We start from the raw sequence: 25163 nt of genomic DNA on the forward strand, positions 1-25163 counted from the left end.
CCTCTTTCTTTCCTGCAGTGCCAACAGCTAGTATGACTAGACTTATCCGCTCCCGTACCCACTCCTCCTCCAGTGTGGGCTCTGGAGAGAGTGCCCCCAGCCGGTCGCACATCAGCAACCAAGGGGAGGGGACTGCTGGGCCCTCAGAAGCAGCTGATGTCCAGGACACACCGCAAACCATGGAAGTATCCTGCTAAGAGGAAACTTTCTGGATCCAGACAACTTCATCCTCCCCCACAGACCCTACCCAGAATCTAGCATTTCATCTAGCAAAACGTCAGTTTTCTCTAACCTGTGCATGCCCATCCAAGCCGCTGCCTCCTTGATAGTCTGTGCTTGGTGCTACTTTGGTCCTTTTTGTATGTCTCTGGGAACAGAACCACTTTAAAAGTCATTAACATTCCACAGGCCCAGTGAACCCAGTTGCTGTACATGCTCGTGCCCCCTCCTTCCTGTGCTTTCTGTGCTGTGTATCGATCCAACAACAGCCATTGTTTCCCTCTTTAATTTAAATCTGATGTCTGTGGCTTTGTGAGGTTAGAATTGCTTCCTAGTTGTGCTTCTGCTAAAGGACATTAGGACTTTTGTAGTGTAGTTCTTAGGGCATTTGGGGGGTGAGGGGAAGTGAGCCCACAATGGTGCAAAACTCCAGGCACAGGAGGCGAGTCTTATTCCACACAGAGCGCTGAGCACAGCAAAGCGTCCTTGCACTCCTCGGGCTGGTGGGGTTCAAAGCACTCCTGGGGGGATGGGACAGTCATAACTATTGTCTTGGTCTCATGTGTTCAGAATGAGCAGAGCCATCTCTTACCTGAACCTCTTGAAAGGGCAAAGCAATTAATGAGTTAATTCTCACTAATTAAAATGCACTATTCGGCAGAGTACAAGGGATTACACTATTCGACAGCCGTGACCGTGGCTTTGTCGACCCACAGGGACCCTCCAGAGCAGTTTGTAGGAGGGCTGGATGCAGACGGGATCGTTTATAACATGTGGTCACGTCTCCTCATAACTGGACTCTTTGCTGTGACTTTTTGAAATCTCTAACCCTCAGTACATTGTGAAGTGGGCAGCAGTGCCCAGCTGCAGGCCTGGGATCCAGAACTGGGCCGTGGGGGAGCTTGCTGCTCCTGCTGTGCCAGCATCCACTTAGCATTGCCACACGGCCCAGCTGGATTGCCAGGGCAGGGTATCCCAATTCAGTGGTTGCTGGAAAAATGCCAGTGAATCTGAATCCTGTCAGAGATGGCCTGTATTCCCAGGCCTGGAGCTTGTGGCTAACCAATAGCTAGGGAATGTCACCCTGCAGATTCTGTCTTCATTGAATTCACAAGTCTGTTGCTCTTTTTTGTATGTGGTGAATCACTCACAGAGGATAGCAGGCAAATTAATGACCCTGTCACACAGCAGGGGAGCTCTTCACTGAGATGAGGGATAACCTGTCAGGTCACTGCAGGTCTTTTGATAAAGTCAAGGTAACGCATCCTCTTTCCGCTGCTGCCCAGTTCTGACTGGTAGGGAACTGGCTCCTCAGAGCTTTCATATTCTGCTCCGCTCAGGTAGGGAATGGGACCGGGAGGCTCTGCCTGAGGGGCACTTTGTACCAATTATTAAATAAAGCTACAAATGAGTCATTGTTACCTGGCTCCTTGTGTTCCTTCTGCTGCTGTTTGTTTAGTCACTATTTGCCATCAACATTCTGGGTGCCCTATAGAGCATGGACTTCATCGGGAACTGCCCCAGCCACTCACAAAGAGCACTGTGCCCCGAGTGTGCCGGCCGGTGGGAGCCGTCTGCTGATAGCTGCCTGCGTCAGACTCAGCTAGCTGGGCCGACTTCATTGGCCTCTTCGCAGGGCTCAGCCACTCAGCCTTAATCTCCCGGCTGTAGCTATGCTGCAGCACTTTCCTGCCATAGATCCCTCAACATTTCATGGAGGAGGAGCTGTATCGCTATCTTCATACATGGGGTAGTGAGAGTCCCCCAAGTCGCACAATGGCTCAGGGCAGGTTTGGTCACAGATTGCATATGGTACGCTCATCCCAAGGAGTCCTCTCTGAAGCAGCTGGTTGACCAACAGCCTTGGCTTTGCTGTACAATGCCAAAAGAAACATGCAGCTCCAAAATAGATATTTGAAGAGTAAATACAAAACTGGGAGCAGTCCCTGGGTTGGAATAGTCTCTCAGCAAGTTTATTCCCTAGTAGATAAGGGCTGGTCTATACTAGGAAGCTTTATCCTAAAATCATTTAAAAAAAAAAAAAACCCTAGTGTGGATGTAGTTATAAGGGTATAGAAGTGGACCAGTGGGTGCTAGGAGTGAACACTCTCATGGGGGCAAGACATTCGTGCAGATTGTGGAGAACTGGCGAACTTCTGATATATTTATGGGAAAATAGGTTTGACTCAGTTTCCCCTCTTATATTGTTCCCTGCTGTGTGTGAAGAGGTTAATTCCTTTCTTTTTGGAGGGGGAATCACTCAGCATAAATGAACCATTAGGAGCTAATGTCACTGGTGATGACTGGTGTAAAGTACTGCTCCACAGCCTAGTTTTGACCAGGCTCAAGAGGCCCAGCAGCCTGAGAGCTGGATAAAGTGGGCAGCTTACAGTTGAGGAGGGGTCACTCAAACATGATGCGAGAACTGATTTGAGCCTGTGACCAAGAGGGACAGAATTGGCTGTGTGCCCTGCCCGGGGCTCCACAGGGAAGATGGGTGACAAACCTCTAAGCCACACACACAGCCTGTTTATTGTTAAATTGTGCTTTCTTTGTAACGGTTTTGTCCTAAATAAATGTGCTGGCCTCTCTGCCAGCCACGCAGTCGCCCAGCCATAGCCCTTGGGAGGGAGCAGCTCGGCAGGTGCAGGACTGAACTCGGACTTGCTAAGAGGATCACAATGAAGGGCAGCAGGAGCCACGGCCCGAATCCCGCATGTGGGGAGAGAAATGTGGGTTTCCGCCCCAGAAAGGTGTCCACCACAGGGGCACGGGGGGGGGGGCAGTTACCCTGGAACTGCGACACTGGGCTCCTTGGTACCTGCCGTTGAAGCAGATGCTCTGGGATGAGTTTGAGAAGCACCTGTGCTCCAGGGCTGTAGCTAGGCTGCTGCTGTAGTATAAACATGGCCTAATTCTTTGGTATAATCTACCCCCGGCCCCCACGTACTCAGGCAATGGGACTACTTGGCGCGAGGCCGGATAGCAGCCTCTGGCCAGCCTTGCCGGTGTGTGGAACGTCTGCGTTCTGTCAGTGACAAGTCAGCGCTGCGCGGATCGGCAAGCCACACCTGGCTCCCTCCCAGCCCTGCCCGCAGCTGCACCCACAGCTCAAGCCCTTTGTCCGACATGATAGAGGAGCAGAGGGTTTGTCCACGCTGCCTCCCCAGCCAGCCAGCCCCTTGCCACAGAACCCAAACCAGGGCGGGGGCTTCCCTTACAGCAGGGAACAGCATACCCTGCCTGGGTTGTCCTGGAGGTTGCCTGTGGGCCAGCGACAGTCTGGCCTCCCTCTGCTCCCCAGCTGCAAGGCACAAGGCTGCCCAGTTTGCACAAAGGCCTAGGCCTGCACTGTGCCCCCGCCGGCTCTGCCCGGGGCTAGTTCCCTGCAGTTCCAAGAGCAGCAGAATCTGGTAACTCGGTGAGAATCGATGGTTACAAACAGAGCGTGGCTTGCAGCGCTAGGAGAGCTGGATTCTGCATTGCCGGGGGTGGGAGCCATGAGGAGTCCTGCTTCCCCCAGGCCTGGGCCAGGTACAGGCTGCGCTGTGGAGGTAGCAGGAGGGACTGAGCAGGGCACGAAGCAGCCACCGGAGGGTCAGGCCCCAAAGCCTTTCTGGCGGCTGAGCTGTGCCCTGACTGACCCACAGCTCTTGGGGAGAGACACAGAACCGGCCGCACAGCTCAGCACCGAGGTCTGGGCAGACATCTCCGTAACAACACCAAGCAGGCAGAGCCAGGGAGCCAGGATGGGGGCTGGCTCACACCAAACCCCAGTCAGGCCCCTCAACCGGGGCGAGAGCCTGGGAAACCGCTGCCTCAGGAGCCGGGGGCTGGAGATGCGCACAGACCCCATCTAAATGCCCCTGCTCATAGGTTGGCTGGCTCCAGGGAGCAGGCATCTCGGAGCCAGACATGGGGGTCCCAGGCCCTGTCGGAGCTTGGCTCGTACACAGCACTGTGCTGTGTATGCGCTCTCGCCAGCTGGCTGCTCCGATTCAAATTTCCCTCGTAATCCTGGAACAGTGGTGGTTCTTCTTCGAGTGATTGCTCAGATCGATTCCAATCAGGTGTGCGCGGGCCGCATGCACAGTCCTTGGAAAGTTTTTCCCCTAGCAGCACTCGTCAGGTCGGTGGTGGAGCCCCCTGGAGTGGCGCCTTCATGGAGCTCAGTATATGACCCTGCCGACCCGGTGCCTCCTCAGTTCCTTCTTACCGCCGGTGACGGTCGTTGGAACTGTGGCATCTTGCTCGGCAAGTTCTCCGTGTTCCCCTAGCTCTTTGTTTTGTCTCTGCCTGGATCCGAGACACTGGTACGCTGCCCTTGACATGAAGGATGCATACTTCCACATAGCGATTCATCCAGCACAAAGGCACTTTCTACGCTTCGTGGTCAACCAGAAGCATTACCAATTCACTGCCCTACCATTCAGCTTCTCAACAGCTTCCCGAGTGTTCATCAAGTGCATGTAGGAGGTGGCTGCTTTCTTCTGTCACCAGCAGAGGCAAGTATACCCCTACCTCGACGACTGGCTGCTCAGGGGCCACACCAGGGTACAGGTGCAGTCCCAAATCTGTTTGCTCAGGTGCATGTTAGAGCAGCTGGGTCTCCTCCTCGACTTGGGGAAGTCAACCCTGGAACCCACCCAGAGAATAGAATTCATTGGGGCAGTGTTAGACTCGGTCCAGGCGTGAGCCCTTCTACCGGAGTCCTGATTCCGAGCCATCATGGACGTCATTCAAACCCTCCAGCAATTCCCACCACAACAGCAAGGGGTGCCTGAGTCTCAGTCACGTGGCTTCTTGCACTTATGCGACCTGGCACGCCAGGTTGCGTCTCAGACCGTTGCAGACATGGCTCACCTCAGCCTACCGCCAGGGGTGCAAGAGCTTGAATTCAGTGGTCACGGTGCCAGGGCAGGTACTCCTGTTCCTTTGCTGGTGGCTTGACCCCCAAGTGGTGTGCAGTGGAGTCCCTTTCCACAATCCTCAACCTTCCTTGTCCCTGGTTACAGACACGTCGGCTCTGGGATGGGGGGCGCATCTGGGGGACCTCCAGACATAGAGCCTGTGGTCACAGGACGAGCTCTCCCTACATATCAACGTCAAGGAGCTGAGGGCGGCGCACTTCGCTTGCCAAGCCTTCCAGGCCCAACTGCAAGGCCAGTGCGTAGTGATTCTAATGGACAACACCAGCGCCATGTTTTACATCAACAAGCAAGGGGGAGTCCGTTCCTCTCCCCTATGCCAGGAGGCCCTCTGACTGTGGGAGTTCTGCATAACCCACTCCATTCACCTGGAAGCATCCTTTCTACCAGGAGTTCAGAACATGCTGGCCGACTACCTCAGCAGGTCCTTCCACATGCACAAGTGGTCCATCTGGTCAGATGTCCTACACCTCATTTTCCAAAGGTGGATGTTTCCCTAGGTCGACCTGTTTGCCACCTGACGCAACAGGAAGTGTCCAATGTTCTGCTCCTTCCAGGGTCGCAGCCCAGGCTCCCTCATGGATGCATTCCTGCTACTCTGGAGAGGTCACCTGCTCTATGCCTTTCCCCTGTTCCTAAGGTACTGCTCAAGGTCCGCAGGGAGGGGGCAAAGGTAATTCTGATAGCTCCAGTGTGGCCTCAACAACTCTGGTACCCCATGCTACTGGAGCTATTGGTGGAGGCACCGGTCACATTCCTGCTCCTCCCCGACTTACTCACTTGGGACCACGGTCGCCTCTATCACCCCGACCTACGATCCCTCTACCTCACGGCTTGGAAGCTTCGTGGCTGAACCCTATGGAACTTCTGAGCTCAGAACAAGCAAGGGAGGTCATCCTCAGCAGCAGGAAGCCCTCCACTAGAGCCACGTCTCTGGCAAAGTGGAAGAGATTCTCGTGTTGGTGTGACAAGCGTCGCACACCCCCTCTCCAGGCACCGGTACCCCTTATCTTGGAGTACCTCCTGCACCTGAAACAGCAAGGCCTGGTGGTGTCCTCCATAAGGGTATACCTCGGTGCTATCTCGGGCTTCCAACCAGGAGCATCTGGTCGAGCCATCTTCGCCAACCCTGTGGTTGGTTGCTTCCTTAAAGGTTTGGACCACCTACATTCCCAGATCCGGCAGCCTGTCCCTACGTGGGACCTTAACGTGGTCCTTTCCAGGCTTATGGGGCCCCCATTCAAACCACTGGCAACTTGCTCCCTCCTGTACCTGTCTTGGAAGGTAGTGTTCCTGGTCACCATTATGTCTGCGAGGAGGGACTCTGAGCTAAAGGCCCTCACCTCCGACTCACCTTACATGGTTTTCCACAAGGATAAGGTGCAACTCAGGCCACATCTGGCCTTTCTCCCCAAGGTGGTGTCGCACTTCCACACCAGTCAGGACATTTTCCTACCTGTCTTTTACCCTAAGCCTCATGCCAATACCAGGGAACAGCAGCTCCACTCCCTCAGTGTTCACCGTGCACTAGGTTTTTACATCGAGCGCACTAAGCCGTTCAGAAAGTCGAACCAGCTGTTCATAGCAGTGGCAGACTGGATGAAAGGACTCCTGGTCTCGTCTCAAAGAATATCCGCCTGGATCATGTCGTGCATCCGCACATGCTACAAGCTGGCCAACATACCAGCTCTGGCTCTTACTGTGCACTCTACAAGGGCCCAGGCCTCGTCAGCGGCATTCTTGGCCCAAGTCCCGATCCAAGAAATCTGCAGGGCAGCAACTTGGTCCTCGGTGCATACCTTCACCTCTCCCTACGCCATCATCTGGCATGTCAGAGACGACGCGGCTTTCGGTAGAACAGTGCTGCAATCAGCCTTTCCTTAACTCTGACCCCACCGCCTAGGTAAGGCTTGGGAGTCACCTAATTGGAATCGATATGAGCAATCACTTGAAGAAGAAAAATCCATCACTCCCCTCTCATAACTGTTCTTCGAGATGTGTTGCTCATGTCCATTCCAAACCCACCCGCCTTCCCCTCTGTCAGAGTAGCTGGCAAGAAGGAACGGAGGGGGCGCTGGGTTGGTAGGTTCACATATTGAGCGCCATGAAAGCGCCACTCCAGGGGCCTCCACAGCCAACCCAATGATGCTGTTAGGGGAAAATCTTTCCGACAACACCTAATTGGAATAGACATGAGCAACACATCTCAAAGAACAACTGTTACGAGAGGTGAGTAACCGTTTTTGTTTTTGTTTTTCAACCTGTGGTCCGTGGACCCCTGGGGGTCTGCAGACTGTCTAAGATTTCCAAAGGGCTCTGCACCTCCATTTAAAAAAGTTTAGGGGTTTGAAGATGAAAAAAAGGTGAAAACCACTGCACTAGAAGCAAGAGACACCCAATGAAACTGGCAGGCAACACGTGAAAGGAAATATGTTTCAGCACACGACGTAACCAGCCTGTGGAACTCATTGCCACAAGAGCATAGCAGGAGTGAGCAAGGACTGGACATTTATATGGATAATGAGAGCAGCCACAGACACTGCACCAGAGGTATAGCAGCTCCAGGGCACATGCTGACCTCTCATGGGGTTACAAGGAGTCTCACCATGGGCTCCTTGCACCTTTCTCTGTAGCATTTGGGCTTAGCCATTGTTGGCTAAAGGACACCAAACTAAATGGACTGTTGGCCTCTCTTGGTCTGGGATTCCCTATGCTCCTGGGATGCTTCCTTATGTCCCCAGGGGCACCATTCTGGAGCTGGCTTAGGGAAGTTGGTCTGTTACTTCCTCTATCATTGGCCAGGCTTTCTAAAACCAGGAGAGGGCAAGTCGTGTGTGCGCTCAGTTTGTGCCCTTCAGTTGCAGGTAACTTCCTCCAGAACAGCAGGATTGCCCTGCAGAACGTCACCGCCCGGCCAGTGGGGCTGTCTCTCTTTTGAGCCCGGCCTCCACCGCCCAGTGCGCATCGCTCTCACACAAACACAATATCCAGCTTCACGCAGACGTTCGGAGGACACCCCCTATGAGCAGCGACGGAGCCTGGCGCCTGCCTGCACCAGAGCTTAAGCAAGGGAGCGGCTGGAACCAGCAAACAGAATGGCCTGTGGCCTGCGTGCAGGGGCTAGGGGCTTGGCAAGGAGCCAGCACTGCTGGGACTTGGGGCCCTGTGTGAGTTGGGGGGCTCTCGTGAATTGCCCCAGTGCCCAGCACGCTGCTGGCTGGCGGCTGTTTGTGCTCAGAGCGCCCAGGCTCCGTCACACAGTTTCCATGAAGCTACCGCCTCCTCTCCAGCGTAAGCACGTGGGCTGGAGCGTGGTGATGGTGCCGTGACACGCAGGCTAGTGTCGGTGCTGGGGCAGATAAGATCTCCTGCACTGCAGCCGGGAGCTGAGCAGCCCTGCACAGCCGTCGCAGCCCAGCGTGCCGACTTGCTTGGAACCAGCCCACTGTTTTTCCACTGACGGGGGGTTATCGCTGCACTGAGCCCGGGGCAATTGCCCATCAGTCAGGAGCACTGTGCCCGTGCCTCCAGCCTGCCCCTTCCTCCCCGCTGGAGCAGCATGGCATGTGCGTTACAGTGGAGGCTCTGCACCCAGAGTGCCCTGCTTCAGGCCGGAGCTGGGGGCCGGACCAAAGCACGAGGGGGCTATCAGACGGGCAGGAGGGCTCAGACACGGAATCTGGTTAGGGAGCGAGCTGTTCGCGGGTAATAAATGGGTAACTGACCCCATGCGCCCAAGGCCAGCTGGTCCCAGCTGGTCCAGGGGTCTTCACGCTGCCCTGCCTGGCACTGCACAGAGCGGCTGACCCCTGTGCCAAGCCAGCGTGGAGCACAGGAGCGAGGGGAGGCCGCTCAAGGAGCATTTCCACCTGCTTTGCATGGGGGCCAGCAGGAGCTAATCAGCAGCCTGGCTCTCTGGGCCCTCCCTGGGCTTTCCTGCTTGAGCAGGGGGGCTGGACTGGTGAGGAGCCAAGGGGCTAAATGCCTGGAGGGTTATTTTATACCCACACCAGGAAACCAAAGGGCTGTTTGAAACTTTTGGGTGTATGTGCAAATGCCTGTACATGAGTGGGTGTGTTCAGATGTCTGTACCTGTACTAGGGGGAGGGGTTCAGTCACACATGGGGGGGGCAGTTTAGGTGTACATACCTGTACGGGAGGAGGGGTTCAGGTGTGTGTACCTGTACAGGGGGGTGGGGGTGGGGTTCAGATGTGCATGCCTGTAGATGTGTGTGTGTTTAAACCCTGAGTCCAGTCCCGGGGAGGAATTCACCAGCTGGCTGGTGCCGACAGCTCCGGACCAGCCAAGTTCTCAAGGCTGGCTCCAGAGGAAGGGTGTCTTGCCCCTGCACCCTTCCCCAGTACCCCCAGCCAGCATCAGCAGATATGGGTCTGGTCCCATTCACAGGGACACCTGCCCCATGGAAACAGGATGCTGTAAGCAGCTGCTCTCTGAGCAGAAACAGAAATGAGCACGCCAGCCTCCTCTCCAGCACTTGCGCACATCACAGGAAATGTGGTCGGGTCGCCCACCTCACACTCATGCTCAGCAATAAGCTACGCAGAAGTTTCTAGTACCAGAGGACAGCGGCACCTAGGAGAGCGACACAGGCTTGCTGCCAGGGGGGTTCTGAACAGCATAATCCAGCAGCTGGGAGAGCCTGCAGTGGTGGGCTCAGAGGAATCCTAGTGCCTCCCTGTGTGCAGGTGGATTTTGCCCAGCACTGGAGTGACTCCTGCCCTAGGCAGCCTGCCGTAGCAGGAGGGGCGCCACTGCAGACTCAGCACAGCATCTGCCAAGCTCTGAGGAGCCCCGTCGCGTCTTCGTTGAGATGAGAGTCAAGTAAGCGGGACAAGTTTTTCTGCTGGGGGAAGCGGGGGCTGTTGGGGGCTGGCGAGCTCTGGTCCAGGGGCCTGTTCTGAGCTGATGGGCTGCATGTAATGAAGACGGTGCTCTGAATACCCTGCCTCCCACCTGCTGTCAGATGCCCTAAGGAGGAAGGAAGGAAAGCGTGCAGCTGCAGGCTGGTCAGCCCTCACGCCAGGCCCCTTCCTCAGGGCAGCAGGGCCAACACGTGCCCTGCTCAGTTGCTGTAGCCGTGTTGGAACCCATTTGCCGGAGGTCCGGAGCTGTGCCAGAGGAAACGGGGGGAGCCGTGACTGTGCGATGGTACGCTGTGATAACGTGCTTGTCCCATTCAGCCCAGGCGCTCAAAGCCCTTTACAAACAGCGATGAACTAAGGCTCACAGCCCTCCCTGTAAGGTTGGGGTCATTTCACCCACCACTGAAATGCAGCCACCTCTGGGGTGTAGTGCAGCAGCCATCTAAAAACTTTCAGCACCACCACACGCCAGTTTGGCACTGGAGGTGAAGGGGGGGGGGTGGCAGCAGGGGAAATCGATGTCCTGAGGGGCTAAATGGTGGTTCTGGTGCACAGGCACCAGGACAAAGTGGCCTGCCATGGCCAGCTGCCACTGCCGGGAGTGGGGGACAGTTAGCTACACAGGGCCTAGACCCCCACAGTGGCAGTTGGTCACCAGCCCTCTCTTGTAAGAATTACTCTGGGATCTTCAATGACCACAGACAGGCAGGATCCTGGGGTGCTCTTGGGTGCCATGGAGATCTCGTGCCTGTGATCACTGCCCTGAGCCATTCCCTTGGGTCTCATTAGGAGGGGCGAATGCAGTGCTGGCCGTTTCATACGGCTCTCCCCACCAGCCAGCTGCCCTGACCTCGCAGCCTGCCTGCCTCAGTGGGGCTGTGGCGTCCCTGACCAAGTTAATGCGGGAGGCCCTGTCCAGATACGTCAAACTCTTCCCTGGCATGACTCTGGGGCGATGCCCTACTGCCATAAGCCCCCAGTTCCCCTTTGTGTTGCAGCAGGAGCCTTTGGGCTCGGAGTGTTCCCAAGCCCACCCAGGCTGCGACACGCTGGGGCTGGTTAACCCCACTCAACAGCCCCAGTGCAGCACCTGGGCTGCAGGTTAAACCAAGAGCAACGACACAGAAAACCACCCAAACAAGGCTCCGCAGGCCCTGTTGGCCCAGTGTCCAGAGGGCCCAGTAGACCTGTTGCCCAGAGGACATCTGGAGCCCAGGGCACAACACATAACAGCCAAATGGGGCCATTTTATAAACATCGCCGAGGCTAACGCACCAATGAGCGGGGGGTTGTATGGGCGGGTGTGTGTGAATAGCCAAGGTGAGCAGCCAGCCCCAGCAGGCCACCGTCTGTCATGCCATGTAGACCTGGCTGCACAGAGCTCAGGGCATGGCCCACCCCAGGGCTGTCCTCAGGCATAGGCAACATACGCAGCCGCGTAGGGCACCTGCAAATTTGGGGCACCACTGAGTCTTAGTGACAGGTTTCAGAGTAACAGCCGTGTTAGTCTGTATTCGCAAAAAGAAAAGGAGGACTTGTGGCACCTTAGAGACTAACCAATTTATTTGAGCACTGAGTCTTAGTGTCCACCCTCCTGGCTTTCCTAGCCCTGTTCCCACTGCTGCAGCCTGGTGTCTTCCTTGGGAGGGGATCTAGTAGTTAAAAGTGAAAAAGCCTCCAGATGCCAGACCTATTAGCACACCACTGAAACTGTTAAAGAGCCATTCAAGGGGTAATGAAGCCATTTAACAGGCATTTGCCAACCCCTGGGTATATACTGTCAGTTTCTGAATTTACTGACAAAAACAGGTTTCAGAGGAACAGCCGTGTTAGTCTGTATTCGCAAAAAGAAAAGGAGTACTTGTGGCACCTTAGAGACTAACCAATTTATTTGAGCATGAGCTTTCGTGAGCCACAGCTCACTTCATCAGATGTTTACCGTGGAAACTGCAGCAGACTTTATATACACACAGAAATCATTGTTTCATGATTTCTGTGTGTATATAAAGTCTGCTGCAGTTTCCACGGTAAACATCTGATGAAGTGAGCTGTGGCTCACGAAAGCTCATGCTCAAATAAATTGGTTAGTCTCTAAGGTGCCACAAGTACTCCTTTTCTTTCTGACAAAAACAGTTGTGCATGACTGTAATATTTACTCAGAACATGTCAGTCTACAGGACCTTAGTTTAACATTTTCTTTAAAAATATTTCATTAGTGTGTTGGTGAAGATTATAAAATCACATCCCTAAAAAATCCTTGCATAGATTTTTAGATGCACAATCATCTTTAGCCTTAAATGCTTGGATCTTCAGACATAAGAGTTTTTTAAATAAATCCTTCAAAGACCACCCTTATCTAAAATACATATTTTAATTACTATAGTAAAAAAAAATGCTTCCAAAGTCTTCCTGTCCTTTCTGTCTATCCCTTTTTCCCTTCACCCCCTTTCCCTTCCCCCTCCCCACATTGAAGAGAGCCTTTAAAGGGACAAGTTTCAGAGGAACAGCCGTGTTAGTCTGTATTCGCAAAAAGAAAAGGAGTACTTGTGGCACCTTAGAGACTAACCAATTTATTTGAGCATGAGCTTTCGTGAGCTACAGCTCACTTTGAAGTGAGCTGTAGCTCACGAAAGCTCATGCTCAAATAAATTGGTTAGTCTCTAAGGTGCCACAAGTACTCCTTTTCTTTTTAAAGGGACAACACCCCTTTCCTTCCAGATAGCTGGAAAGCTTCCCTTTCTTTACTTCTATCTGATGAACCAGTTTTAAGAGAACCCTCCGGCAAAATCAGTACCTTTTAGTAAGATATAAAACCCTTTGTTATGCCTAAAATCTTTGGAAACATTTTTTAAAAAGAACAGGAGTACTTGTGGCACCTTTGAGACTAACAAATTTATTAGAGCATAAGCTTTCGTGGGCTACAGCCCACTTCATCAGATGGAACATATATATACACACACACACACGTACAGATAAGTTGGAAGTTACCACACAAACTCTGAGAGGCTAATTAGTTAAGATGAGCTATTATCAGCAGGAAAAAAAAAACTTTTGTGGTGATAATCAAGATGGCCCATTTAGACAGTTGACAAGAAGCTGTGAGGATACTTAACTTAAGGACAGGTTTCAGAGGAACAGCCGTGTTAGTCTGTATTCGCAAAAAGAAAAGGAGGACTTGTGGCACCTTAGAGACTAACAGCTGTAGCTCACGAAAGCTCATGCTCAAATAAATTGGTTAGTCTCTAAGGTGCCACAAGTACTCCTTTTCTTTTAACTTAAGGAAATAGTTTCAATAAGTGTAATAACCCAGCCACTTCCAATCTCTATTCAAACCCAAGTTAGTGGTATCTAGTTTGCATATTAATTTAAGCTCAGCAGTTTCTCGTTGGAGTCTGTTTTTGAAGCTTTTCTATTGCAAAATTGCCACCCTTAGATCTTTTTAGTGCTTTTAATTAGGTACCTTCTGCATGTCCATTCTGCGTGAGGCAGAGGGTACGGGGGGGGGGTGTCTCTGCGGGGAGCTGTGACTCTGTCACCGTGAGGCGGGCCGGGCATTTCGTTAGCCTTTGCTGTCTCATCCCTCCTCACCCCCCCCCCTCCGGGCTGCGAGCTCAGGCTGCCATCGGGCATAGGGGCACCCATTTAATAATACTGTGTAGGGCCCCATAAATCCTAAGGACGCCCCTCGCCCACCCCAGCAGGATGTGGCTCTGGGAGACAGTCGGCCATTTGAAAGCCTCACTGAGGGGCAGCAGGGTGCCCTGGGCAGCCCTCAGTGTGGGGTGGCAGCCCGGGATCCCCCAAGACCAGGGGTGGACAGGGAGCAGGGCAGGCAGCAGCCCACGAGCTCAAGCATTGAGCCGTCCCTTGGTTTTTCAGCTTTCTCTCCCTGCTGCAGAAGGTCAGAGCTGTTTGCTGAGGCCCCGCTGGTGCCCAGGAGTGATGGGAAGTTTGCCCAGCAGGACGAAGCAGCTTGTCATTCAGTCCAGCCCAGCTGCTGCCATGCAGACCACTGCCCCCGTGCAGACAGGTAGGACTCATGGCCCCTTTGCAGCCCTGAGCAGCAGTGAGACGTGAGCTCGGAGTTCCCAGCCTGTGCAGAACAGCCCTATCCTGCATCCGTCCACTGGGGCACTGCAGTCCCCCTTCTGCTCTATGCCTACCCTGCCGTCGCGCCCTGCCTGCTGGCTCAGCACAGAGCCCTAGGAATCAGCCTCTTCCGTTGCCGGTAGGACATGCGTGACTCAGGTTCCAGCCTGTGCAGCATCACTGTTCAAAGCCGCCAGAGACCCTGCCATATCCTCCAGCAGCGAGGGGGGCAGGGGCCTGGCTGCCCAATGGCCAGACCCGGCTTCTCCAGCATGGAGGAGCAGGACAGGGCACCGAGCAGTTGTCTTTACCGTGGGGAACGACTGGCAAGATGCCAAGGCTGCAGGCCCCTGGGGAACCAGTGACCTCGTTTCTCCTGGCTGGTTTGCACAAGGCTCCTCTTCCCTCCCTGTGCTGCTGCGCACTTACGGGGTGTCCTTTGCTAGGAGCCCAACAGTGTCCATCCGCCTGCTCTGGCCTAGCACTGAGGCACCCAGCACAGGCTCAGTCTGGGAGGAGTGAGGCTGGCAGGAAAGTCCGGCACCTCTCCGTGCACAGAACGAGGGTTGCATTTCACACGACTCCTGCCCCGTTTGCACTGGGGCCCTGTGTCTGAGCCAGGGAGTGCCCCGGGAGAGCTCGGCTGGCAGGAGCATGCAGAGCCTGTCAGCATGGCCCACAGGCAGAGCGGGAGCAGAAAACAGGCTGGTTCTTGGCTTTCCCAGCGGGGTCTGAGAGCACCTGAGGCACTGGGGGGCTTGGCTTCAGCTGAGCCAACCTGCTCCAGTAATCCAGGCTGTGCTCCAAACAGGCAATTCTATTCCCCCTCTCTTCAGCACGGGTGAGGGCACGTCTGGAGTCTGCGTCCAGTTTTGGGGCCTCAGCTACAGAAAGGTTGTGGACACATTGGAGAGAGTCCAGCGGAGGGCAACGAAAATGATCAGGGAGATGGGACACATGATTTACGAGAAGAGGCTGAGGGAACTGGGATGATTTAGTCTGCAGAAGAGAAGAGTGAGGGGGGACTTGATAGCAGTCTTCAACTACTTGAAGGGGGTTCCAAAGAGGTTGGCTCTAGACTGTTCTCAGTGGTAGCAGATGAAGGAACAAGGAGTAATGGTCTCAAGTTGCAGTGGGGGAGGTCTAGGTTGGATATTAGGAAACGCTATTTCACTAAGAGGGTGGTGAAACACTGGAATGCGTTACCTAGGGAGGTGGTGGAATCTCCTTCCTTAGAGGTTTTTAAGGTCAGGCTTGACAAAGCCCTGGCTGGGATGGTTTAGTTGGGGTTGATCCTGCTCTGAGCAGAGGGTTGCACTAGATGGCCTCCTGAGGTCCCTTCCAACTCTGATATTCTATGATTCTATGAACTCATGGGCATGAGCAAAACCCGAGTGACTCGTGGCTGGCTGGGCCTGGAACCAAGGCCTCTGGGGAAGTACTGTACAGTGCAGAGCAGACATCCCACTCTTCCCCCAGCACTGCGAGAAACCCTGACCCAGCACAGTGCCATCCAGTGGTCATCTATAGCCCCTGCAACTGGGCAAGTCCCACAGTGTCAAACGCAAGGGGCTGAGCATGAGGCTGACTCACCCCCCACTGAGGTTGCATGGGTGCGGGGTATAAATCCGAGCAAGACCCCTGCAGTGGGGGCTAGTGCTGTGCTGCTGGCCTCACGCACGCAAACCTCACAGCCAGGCTCCAAAAAAGCATGAGATTGGCTTAAAATCTTTCAATTTAAAAAAAAATCCTAATAGTTGGGTGGGGGGATGTCTTTGTCTGTAACTTTCTGAGGTGGGAGGGACCATGCTCTCTGGCTTGGGGGAGGGGGTGCACTCCAGCTTCAGGGCTGCACTCTCTGGCTTGCGGGGTTGCCCTCTCCGGCTTCTGGGGTCGCGCTCTCTGGCTTGCGGGAGGTTGCACTCTCCGGCTTTGGGGCCGTGCTTTCTGGATTTTGGGGCTGGCCACTGACTCTTTTTCCTGAAAGCCCCGATTCTCCAGCACCCCTGGCTCTGGGATCTGGGGCTCAAAAGAAAACACGACCTCCCACAAGAGTCAACACACCACAAAGGCCGTTCCTGTACATACCCCTTCTCTGGGCACCCGCTGAGAGCCACGGGCCTGCTCACCCCGGCACTGCTCTGCCCCTCTCGCCAGGCCACGGGCGTGCCCCCGTGGGTGGGGAAGGGCAGTGCTGTGCTCTGAGGTGCTATGGTCTCTCCGCAGGTCTGAACAGCTACGTGGCAGTTGCCTTGTGCTCTTTCCCCGCGGGTGGGGTGGAGACCATCCTGAGACCAGGAGAGCAGCTGAACGTCCTCTCTGAGTAAGTCCCACATGGGAGCAGCCTGGCTGCCCAGGGCTAAGCCCCAAGTGCCACCCCAGGGGCCAGACAGGAGACTGAGGCCTCCCCGACACTGGGGTGCTGACCAGGCTGTGCCTGAGCCCTCATTATACTGTGCCAGGCTGAACCAGGTTGGCACATAGGGGCTCTGCCCCCCCCAGAGATGCATGGCCTCTCAAAACATGGCCACAGCAGCCAGTGCTACAGCCTCTGGCTTCCCCAGGCTCTGGGGCACCCTAGGAGAGGCTCTTGTCATGTATTTCCCATGCCCTGCAATCCTGCCTGCAGGGACATGTGCTGGAGCCTGCCTCTGGCCTGGGTCTCACACGGGGCTCTGCTCTCTGTCAGGTGCCAGGACGCGGAGCCGTCACAGGGGAGCAGCCTCTGCTGACCCATTCCTGGCTCCCGGCAAGCCTCGTGCCCCACGGGAACGGCGTCTGGCTGTGTGGGGAGCTGTGCCCTGCAGGCACGTTTCAAGCTCCCATGGAATCGAGCCCCAGTGCTTTGATTTCAGGAGCCCTCAGAAACTCAGGACACAGCAACAAAGAGGCCCTTGGTGAGCTCAGTGGGCTGAGATGGCTGGCTGTACGTTGGAGGGGGAGGGGGTCAACCAATGCAAGGAGCTACGGGGCTACCAGCACAGCCCAGCCAGGGGCCTTGGTTGGAGGCAAGTGGCCGTGGCATTCCTGGAAACGCTTCTCTCTTACAGGGATGGGGAATGGTGGAACGTGGTGTCGCTAGCCACCGGCAAGGAGTGTTCAGTCCCCAGCAGCCACGTGGCGAAGGTGTGGCACAGGTAGGAGCCCACGGGCCTGGCGTTATCAGTGCTGTTGTTTAGTGCCGTATCACAGCAGTGCGGGGCCAGGGCTCCTGGAGCCGGATGATGCAGAGACACAGGAAGGCACTCCCGCAAACACTCCCATGCAGGCAGGTGCGGTGGGAATGCACAGGAGAGTAACGTTACTCTGGCTGTTTGCAGGCAGGGTGAGTCACCCCGCGGGACTGTGCCAGACAGGCAGCAGGGCTGGAACACCTCTGCTCGGTGTCCTCATCCGGTATCCTCATTTTGAACCTCTGACCCTCGCTCCGGTCCCTGTTTTTCATTAGTTGTCCCCTGTAATCAGTTGGTCCCCGGGTCCAGTGGTCCCTCCTGCTAGGCTGGTGGAGGGGCCTTTAGCAGTGGGTGGGCTTGCGCTCACCCACTTCCTGGGTTTTCCAATAAGACCTGGGGCTCTGCAGGCCGTAGGTACCCATGGGCTCAGTGCACTCAGGCAGTGCTGGGGCCCAGAGCCCCACCTAGGTGCCTCACGGATGCAGAGCTAGGGAGGAGGGGAGGCAGCCCCAATGCTCCAGGCCACCCCTCCCATCCCTGCAATGGGCTCAGGGCATGGGGGGCTGAGATGGGTCCCCGGAGCTGTCCCCGGAGTGAGGCTGGCGCATGCAGGGGCCACCCAGCGGCTGTCGGAGGGTCAGCTGGGATGTGGTGGAGGGGGTCGGGCTCCAGGTGAAGCACAGGCAGCCCTAGAGCTGAGCATGCGGCAAACTCTGCTACGCAGGTGGCAGGGAGCTGCACGTGCCCCCACAGGCTTCCTGATGCAGCTGAGACCCCCTGAGCGACACCCGCTGAGCCACAGCTTCCTCTCCCCTCCCCCCAGCTATTGTCTCCTGCTCCTTTGAACAGAGCTGGGGCTGAAATGCAGAACACGGGCCCCACAGGAGGCAAAACCAGCGTCAAGCCAGTCGGCCCTGCTCCCGGCCCCTTTGCGGCGATTCTCCAGAGCACGCTTTGGCGTTTGTACCATGGCAGTGGTGTTGTGAAGCCTCAGCATGGTGCCGGGGGCTGTGTGGTGCTGACAGGGGGCCGGGGCCGGCGCTCCAGGAAGACGCAGCCTGATGAGTTGGGTTCTTGGCTGGTCTGAATGCCGTAGTTAACTTCCTGGAGACCATGTTACGCCCTGGCCACTGGGCCATTGAGTCCTGACCGCGTGTGGGCATGGAAGGCACCTTGGGGTTCCTGTGTGCAGGGGAGGTGTAACAGTGCTGGCCTGGCCTGTCGGCCTTCCTACATTCCCCTTCCTGGCAGTGTTGCTTTTCGCTGCCGGTCTCCAAGCCCACGCGGTGTTGCTGTGTGCCATCAGCCAGTGTAGCCGGTCCAGCCGGGAGGCAGCTGCCTTGCGCTGCCGGGTGAAGTCATCCCACGGTGAGATTCCCCCCAGAGGAAGCCAAGGCCAAGTGTAACGAACAGCCTGGCCATGAGTCTGGGCCCCGGGGAACATGTGGCTCGGGTGGGAGCCAGGAATGGGACCACGCAGTCTACCCTGCAGTCCGTCCCCTGCCAAGGCAGGGCTGTCCTCATAGTGGGGGAGGGCTGAGCCCTGCCTGCCCTGGAGGGCAGCTCCGCAGTAGGGCGGGGCGCTGGGATGGCGTAGGAGTGGGGCTGCCTGCTGCCAATCCCCGGTGCTCAGCGTCCTGTCATTGCTGCCAGGTGGCTGTACGAGGGTGTTAGCCGGGAGAAAGCTGAGGAGCTGCTGCTTCTGCCGTGCAACCGCAGCGGTTCCTTTCTGATCCGAGAGAGCCAGACCAGGCAAGGTAAGTAACTTCACAGAGCTGCTGCCAAGAGCCCTCCACCTGCCTGCCGGGCTGGAGCACAAGGGCCAGGAACCATGGGGCTGGTTCCTCTTAGTGAGCAGGAGCCCTGCAGCGAGATGCCTGGGCACTGCCCCACCCACATGCCCACCCTGAGGCTGCCAGCCTCACATTTGGGCAGTGTTCCAGCCTCAGAGCTCACCCCACAGTGCCTCCTGCCATGCCCAGGCTGTCCCTGACGGGGGAAGGGCTCCAGGGTCACGGAGATTTCTGGGCTGTTGCCGTCAGCATGGCTCAGGACAGAGTCTAGCCTGGGCTGGTGCCTGTTTTTGGGCACAGCCTGGCGCCTGAGCAGGGAATTGCTACGCACCCCCAGCCCATCATTGCCTCTCCCCAGAAGGCGCCTGGCCACTCTTGTAGGGAATGACAGAGATGGGGCAAAGGGCTCTCAGGGCCCAAGTGCATGAGAGCCGCAGCTACTGTCGGAATTGCTGCTAAAAGGCTGCTCGTTGATACACACAGCCGCCAAACTGGCCCCCCCACACCCCTGTGGGAGCACAGAGCCCGGGGGTGGGCCTTTGCTGCTCGCTGCTTGGGGCTGCATGCGAAAGGGAGGGCTGGTGTGAGGGGAAGTTCACCCGTTGCGGCGGCTGTTTGGTGGGGCATGGCTCTGCAAGGCAGCTGCACACCTGTTTCCACTGAGGTCAGATCCCTGCTCTCAGGTGTGATGTTGGTGCCTTTCCAGGTCTGCGCTCCTGCAGCGGACTGGGGCTGAAATGGCCCCAGCATAACTTAGAGCAGCCCCAGGGCACAAGCAAAGATTTCACTGACAATCCTGGGCCCCCTTAAAATGTTAGCTCCCCCTCGGAGCTCGTGGAGCAGGGCTGGGGCCCAGAACTGGACCTGAACCTTTCCCTAAAAGGCCTGCTAAGTCGATCATGGTGATCCAAGGCAGGGGCTGGCTTTCTGCCCGCACTGGCCACTATGCCAAAGCGCTAGGTCTGTGTAGTGACAGCCCAGCAGGGCAGAGCTGAGTCAGGCCCGGGCAGAGCAGCCCAGGATGGTTCGGTCCCAGCTGGCCCAAGGGAAGCACTGGATACTAAAGCACAAGCTCTTTGGAAGTGGAAGCCTGCCCCTGCACACATCAGCTGCTGCGTGTCGTACTCACAGCTCCTGCTGCCTTCCCCAGGGCCACTCATGGTAGGAAGATCCCTACCTCGGGCCAGAGAAGCAACGGTTTCAAGGGCTGAATTCAATGTGTTATTTACTGAGGCCTCCAGCCTCATCTGCGGTGCACATGACGGCAATGTGTAGTGCAGTGGCCTTATCTCCAATCACTCGCACCTGCAGCTTTAGCTTGCTGACAAGCCCAGCGGTTTCCTGAGTACACTGGGTTTGTGTCACACTTCCCTCCCCCCACTGCCCCCAGGCAGAAAGCTTCCTGCAGCATTCAGTTACCAGCTTAGGAACTGAAAACCTTGCTGTGCATGCCGTGACAGGAAAGCGACCCCACCACCGGGCTGGCCAGTGTGCAAGTGTGCTTCCCGCAGGCAGGGCTCCCTGGGCTAAGCATACAGCCCAGGCCAGGCAGCTGGCTGGCTCTGGGCCCCAGGCTCAGGCACTCTGGAGCAGGTATTCCAAGGACAAGGGGATCTCACACTTTGCCTGATGTGGGGGCAAGAGGGAGGGGAGGCGTAAGGGCGGCAAAGCCTATCTAGGCCATCAGCCCCATGGCTGTCCAGCAACTGATCAGCTTGGCTTGTGGTGCAGAACATGGGCCAGTCAGACCCCAGCTTGTGAAAATCCCATTTTGCTGCTGTCAATTGGCTGATGTGCCCAATAAGTCTGTTCCCCGCACCAATCAGCGTTCAGTGTTGAGCACAAACACAGGGCTCCACCCTAATCTGAATGGTCCTAACCCCCAGAGGCTGCTCGGGCTGGGGCCTGCTGCCATGGGGTTGGGTCCAGTGCAGTTGCAATGAAGCTGACGTGCTGGTGTGGCAGGAGGCCCCTGCCCCAACTCCGAGCCGTGTCCCCGGCCGTGGCAGTGTGCTGGAGCCAGGGCACTGGGTCATGACTGCTCCCCTTGCAGGCTGCTACTCCTTGTCGGTCAGGCACACCAACCACTCCTCCTGGGACTCTGTCAAACACTATCGCATCAACCGCCTGGAGAACAGCTGGCTCTACATCGCCCCACGCCTCACCTTCCCCAGCCTGCAGGCGCTGGTGGACTATTACTCTGGTAACAGCCCAGGTTCTAACGAGCCCCTGCCCCAGTGGGAAGCGGCCGTCAATGTGCGCAGCCCGGGGCCTGCAGGCCCCCACGGACGCTGTGGTGGGGGGAGAAAGGGAGATTCACCAAGGAGCTCGGGGTGCCAACCTTGCCCCAGGCCAGCCTGAGCGCAGGGACTGGGGTGGCAGCCCCCAGCTCCCCAATTCCTCCGCAGCCTGGGCTCTTAGCCCCATTTTATTGGGGTGGGGGGCAGGGGCGCCATGAATCCAGGAATAGGCCCTTGTCTTTAGGGATGGTGCTGCTTGGAGCAGGCGAAAGTGCCCTGGGTTGGTAACACCCCCTCAGTACCGTCCCCCCTCCCAGTAGCAGGGCCACACCGTGGGCCCTACTGCTCATGCTCCAGGGAGGAGCATGCAGCCCAGAGCCAGACTTGGCCACATCTGACTGCGCTGCCCCCAATGTACTTGGAGGGCTGCATGCTCCTCCCTGGCTGCCCCAAGCCAGTCCCACTGTGCGCGTGACTTGCAGGGGTCACGGCTGCAGAGCTGTGTCTGAAAGCAGGCCCAGGGGTGCTGGGTGTGGTCTAGCAGCCCAGCGCCGCTTGGCAGAGTGCTCCAAGCCGCACAGCAACGAGCAGCCTGCGCTACTTGACCCCGAGCAGCAGCGCTCCCGGGCCGGCTCTGCTCATTTCCAGCTGCCCCGTGGCGTGAGCAGGGCGCCATCCTGCAGCCGGGCGGCCTGTCAGTGCAGCTGGCACCCCGGCAGAGGAGTGTGTGTCTGGGGTGCACGCAGGGTGTGCATGCCCCGGGGGCAGGTGAATGGGACACTATTGCTGATGCTCCCTGTGTCTCTGCCCCAGAAATCGGGGATGGGTTGTGCTGCCTCCTCAAGGAGCCGTGCTTCACCCAAGGAGCCGTGCGAGCCCCAGCCCAGGACCTGGCGCCGCCTGTGGTCATCAAGAAATCGGCTCTCAACTGGCAGGAGCTCGACAGGTAGGAAGCTGCTGGCAGGAAAGGGTGGTGCCCCTCACTCGGGCGGGGGTTGGAACGGCTCCACGGCTCTTTGGATGGCAGGAGTGGAGACCTCCTTGTGCATTGGGGCGGGGGAGTGAGGGGGAGAGCCCTGCTGTGGGGGGACCTGCAATGCCCTCCTGGCCCATCTGGGTGCACGGCTCCCCAGGGTGCTGAGCAGGGAGGGGGCCTCCAAGGACCCACCAGACACAAGGGGACACAGCAGCTCAGGCTGGGGCCTGTCTGCCTCTAGGCTGGTGCTTAGCCTTGGTGCCAGTGATGCGGTCACTGGTTAGAGCGGGGGGCAGGGCCAAGTCTGGCGGGTGCCAGGCTGCTGGTGAATAGAGTGACTGTCCTAAGCATCCCTCTCTTCTGCCTGTAGCTCGGCCCTGTTATCGGAGGCTCCGCCCACAGAGGGGGAGTCCCCAGTCAGCCTGGGCCTGCGGGAAGCCATCAGCTCCTACCTCTTTCTGACAGAAGAGCTGCCCCCGGAGAAGGGCAGTCTGTGGAAGAGCACCTGAGGGTGCCGTACCCAGCACATGGCACCAGGGTCTGCGGGGCTGCAGTCTCAGCCACCCAAGCTGCTTCCCTTGCCCCTGGACTTTCACCCCACACGCACCATATAAATTATTTCCCTGCTGCAAAGTAATTTATTGCAGCAGCGCTGCTCTGAGCTGTCCCCCCGGCTGGCCTTGTCTCATGCTTCCACCCAGCTGGGTGGCTGGTTGGGTGGGGAGGTCCTGGTGCTTTGGGTCTGACTCGGGCCCAGCTGGGCCTGGATCCACTGCTCGCCACAAGGAACCTAGCACCTGCTGCTCAGGGTCACTCTCTCACCTCCAGTGCTGGCGGCTTTGGCCGAGTAAGCTGCTGCCTGGAAATCCCAGCCCGCAGGCAGCCTCTGAGGGCATCTTACCGGGCCCAGCACCCTGGGTCCAGTGGCCAGATGGAAAGGACTTGCTCGGAAGAGGAGTTTTTGGTGAATTATAATGCACAGAGGCCCTGTTATGTGCTGTGTGTAAGAGAGTTCGATGCCAGTGAAGGTGACGGACTGGCCCTGCCTAACACTGAATATAACAGACAGCGATGGGCCAGAATCAGCCTGCTCCACTCAGTCCTGACCTGCATGGTCCATCCACAGCTCTGCCGACTCTGGACTCACGGGCCCTCCGAGCATCAGCAAGGGCTAGGGTTTGCACAGAGAGCTGGGGCCATCGCCAACTGCACGCTCCCGTGTGTCTGATGTCAGCCTGTCGTCTTGCGTCTGCAGCAGCGAAAGACACGTCTCTCTCCACACCTGGTGCAGAGACAAGCTCCCCTAAGCCCTAAAGCCAGGCCCTGCAGCCCTGGAAGACGCTGGCCCGGCCCAAACAGTTCAGAAACTAAAGGTGCCATGAGCCGGAGGCCAGGAAATGGCCCCCAACTACGGGGCTGTCTCTGTCAACTGAAATAAAATGCAAATATTGAATAACTGAGCTGTGTCGTGTGGCAATGGCACCCGCACACCCCACCCCCACCGCATGGCAGGTAATGGCCTCAGGGCAGGACATTCACACAGTTTAGCTCATGAAATGTATCCAATACGCTGGGTAGAGGCTGCATTTCCTGATTTCATGCAAAATCAGCATGTGAAAAACTGGCTGAGGTTTGGGCTAGGGGCTGCGCAAAGCGCTCGCTCCTGGATCCTGGCAAGGGCGAGCCCAAGGCCTTCGCCTTATGGTTGTCGGGGAGTTGCTCTCTCTTCCACAGAGCCCTCAGGCTCCTGGGCTTTTCCTACCAGGCTGGGACAAAAGAAAAATCCGACAGAGTTTTGACATTAACCATTAGAGTCAAGAATTGAGAAACCCATATCAGGCAGGTCACAAGTGCTCCCTTAAGCCAGGTATGCCTCCAGCTTTCTGGTCCCGCTCTTAGTCAGGCTCGGTGCAGCCTGGTCCCTGCTGACCTCAGCCAGTGCTGCCGTTTCCCATACTGGGGATTACGGAGCTCTCTTCGAGCTGGACGCTGAGCCGGGTCACGTTCTTGGGGGCAATTAGGGCTGCCAACCATCCTGGCTTGGCCGGGCATCTCCCAGAATCACTCTCCTAGTGGCTACTGCAACCAATCCGTGAGATTTTAATAGGCCGCTAAAAGTCCAGCCAGCAGTGCAGTGGGGCTAAGGCAGGCTCCCTGTCTATCCCGGCTCCACACAGTTCCCAGAAGTGGCTGGCACATCTGGCTTCTAGGCGCAGGGGTGGCCAGGGGTTCTCCACACACAGCCGGACAGGCTGGCCGCATCTGGGAGCCACTCAAAGTAAGCACCACCTGGCCAGAGCCCGCACTCCTCAAACCCTCCCGCACCCCAGGGGTGGGCCCCCTCCTGCACCCAAACTCCCTTCCAGAGATCACACCTGGCACCCCCTCCTGCACCCCAACCCCCAGGCTTAGCTTGGAGCCCACTCCCACACTCTGAACCCCCCGACCACCTGCCCCAGCCTGGTGAAAGTGAGTGAGAGTGAGGGTGGGGGTGAGCCAGTGATGGTGGGAGGGAAGATGGTGTGAGTGGGGGCGGGGCCTCAGAGAAGGGGCGGGGCAGAGGTAGGGCAGGGCAAGGGTGTTTGGGTTTGAGCAATTAGACACTTGGCAACCCTAGGTGAAATTCAGACCAGTCAGAGAGTGTGTTCACAGTATGGGCCCACGGGGCCCTGGCTAATTGGGCTGCCTCCCCAAAGGCAGGAACTCCGGACCCGCCCTGCCCTTCCTCTTCCCTCTGATACCCCCACCCCCTGGCAAAGCCAGAGGCAGGAGAGCACTGAGCATATTGCCCCGGTGTGGAACCCGCTCCCCCAGCACATCTCCTTCCTGCACGGAGTTGCCCCCCCCAACCCCTCTCCTGC

The 25163-nt window shown here is 57.0% G+C and overlaps 2 protein-coding genes across 8 annotated transcripts in view; both read left to right on the forward strand.

Annotated features, from left to right (window-relative positions):
* NDRG3 (NDRG family member 3) overlaps window positions 1–1640 on the forward strand; it is a 123323-nt gene extending 121683 nt beyond the window's left edge. For 3 of the 4 annotated variants that reach the window (XM_048819893.2, XM_075118851.1, XM_048819894.2), the window contains one exon: window positions 19–1640. In XM_048819893.2, the coding sequence (XP_048675850.1) occupies window positions 19–197 (179 nt within the window). In that variant the 3' untranslated portion in view covers window positions 198–1640. The remainder of the gene's footprint in view (window positions 1–18) is intronic. The other variant, XM_075118852.1, reaches the window with a different exon arrangement.
* Window positions 1641–9633: 7993 nt separating this feature from the next.
* Window positions 9634–23758, forward strand: SLA2 (Src like adaptor 2). Of its 4 annotated transcripts, none has more exons than XM_075118854.1 (8): window positions 9634–9990; window positions 13930–14061; window positions 16347–16443; window positions 17171–17257; window positions 18947–19050; window positions 21140–21289; window positions 22140–22272; window positions 22673–23758. In XM_075118854.1, exons 2-8 carry the CDS (start codon window positions 13974–13976, stop codon window positions 22809–22811), a joined length of 798 nt encoding a protein of 265 aa, XP_074974955.1. In that variant the 5' UTR covers window positions 9634–9990; window positions 13930–13973; the 3' UTR covers window positions 22812–23758. The 4 variants fall into 4 exon arrangements, with proteins under 4 accessions (XP_074974955.1, XP_048676595.1, XP_074974954.1 ...); XM_048820638.2 differs by having other exon boundaries at window positions 9635–9990; window positions 13911–14061; XM_075118853.1 differs by lacking the exon at window positions 9634–9990 and adding an exon at window positions 10061–10317 and having other exon boundaries at window positions 13911–14061.
* Window positions 23759–25163: the final 1405 nt, after the last annotated feature.

Source organism: Caretta caretta, chromosome 13 (assembly GCF_965140235.1).
Source record: "Caretta caretta isolate rCarCar2 chromosome 13, rCarCar1.hap1, whole genome shotgun sequence".
Taxonomy (NCBI): domain Eukaryota; kingdom Metazoa; phylum Chordata; order Testudines; family Cheloniidae; genus Caretta; species Caretta caretta.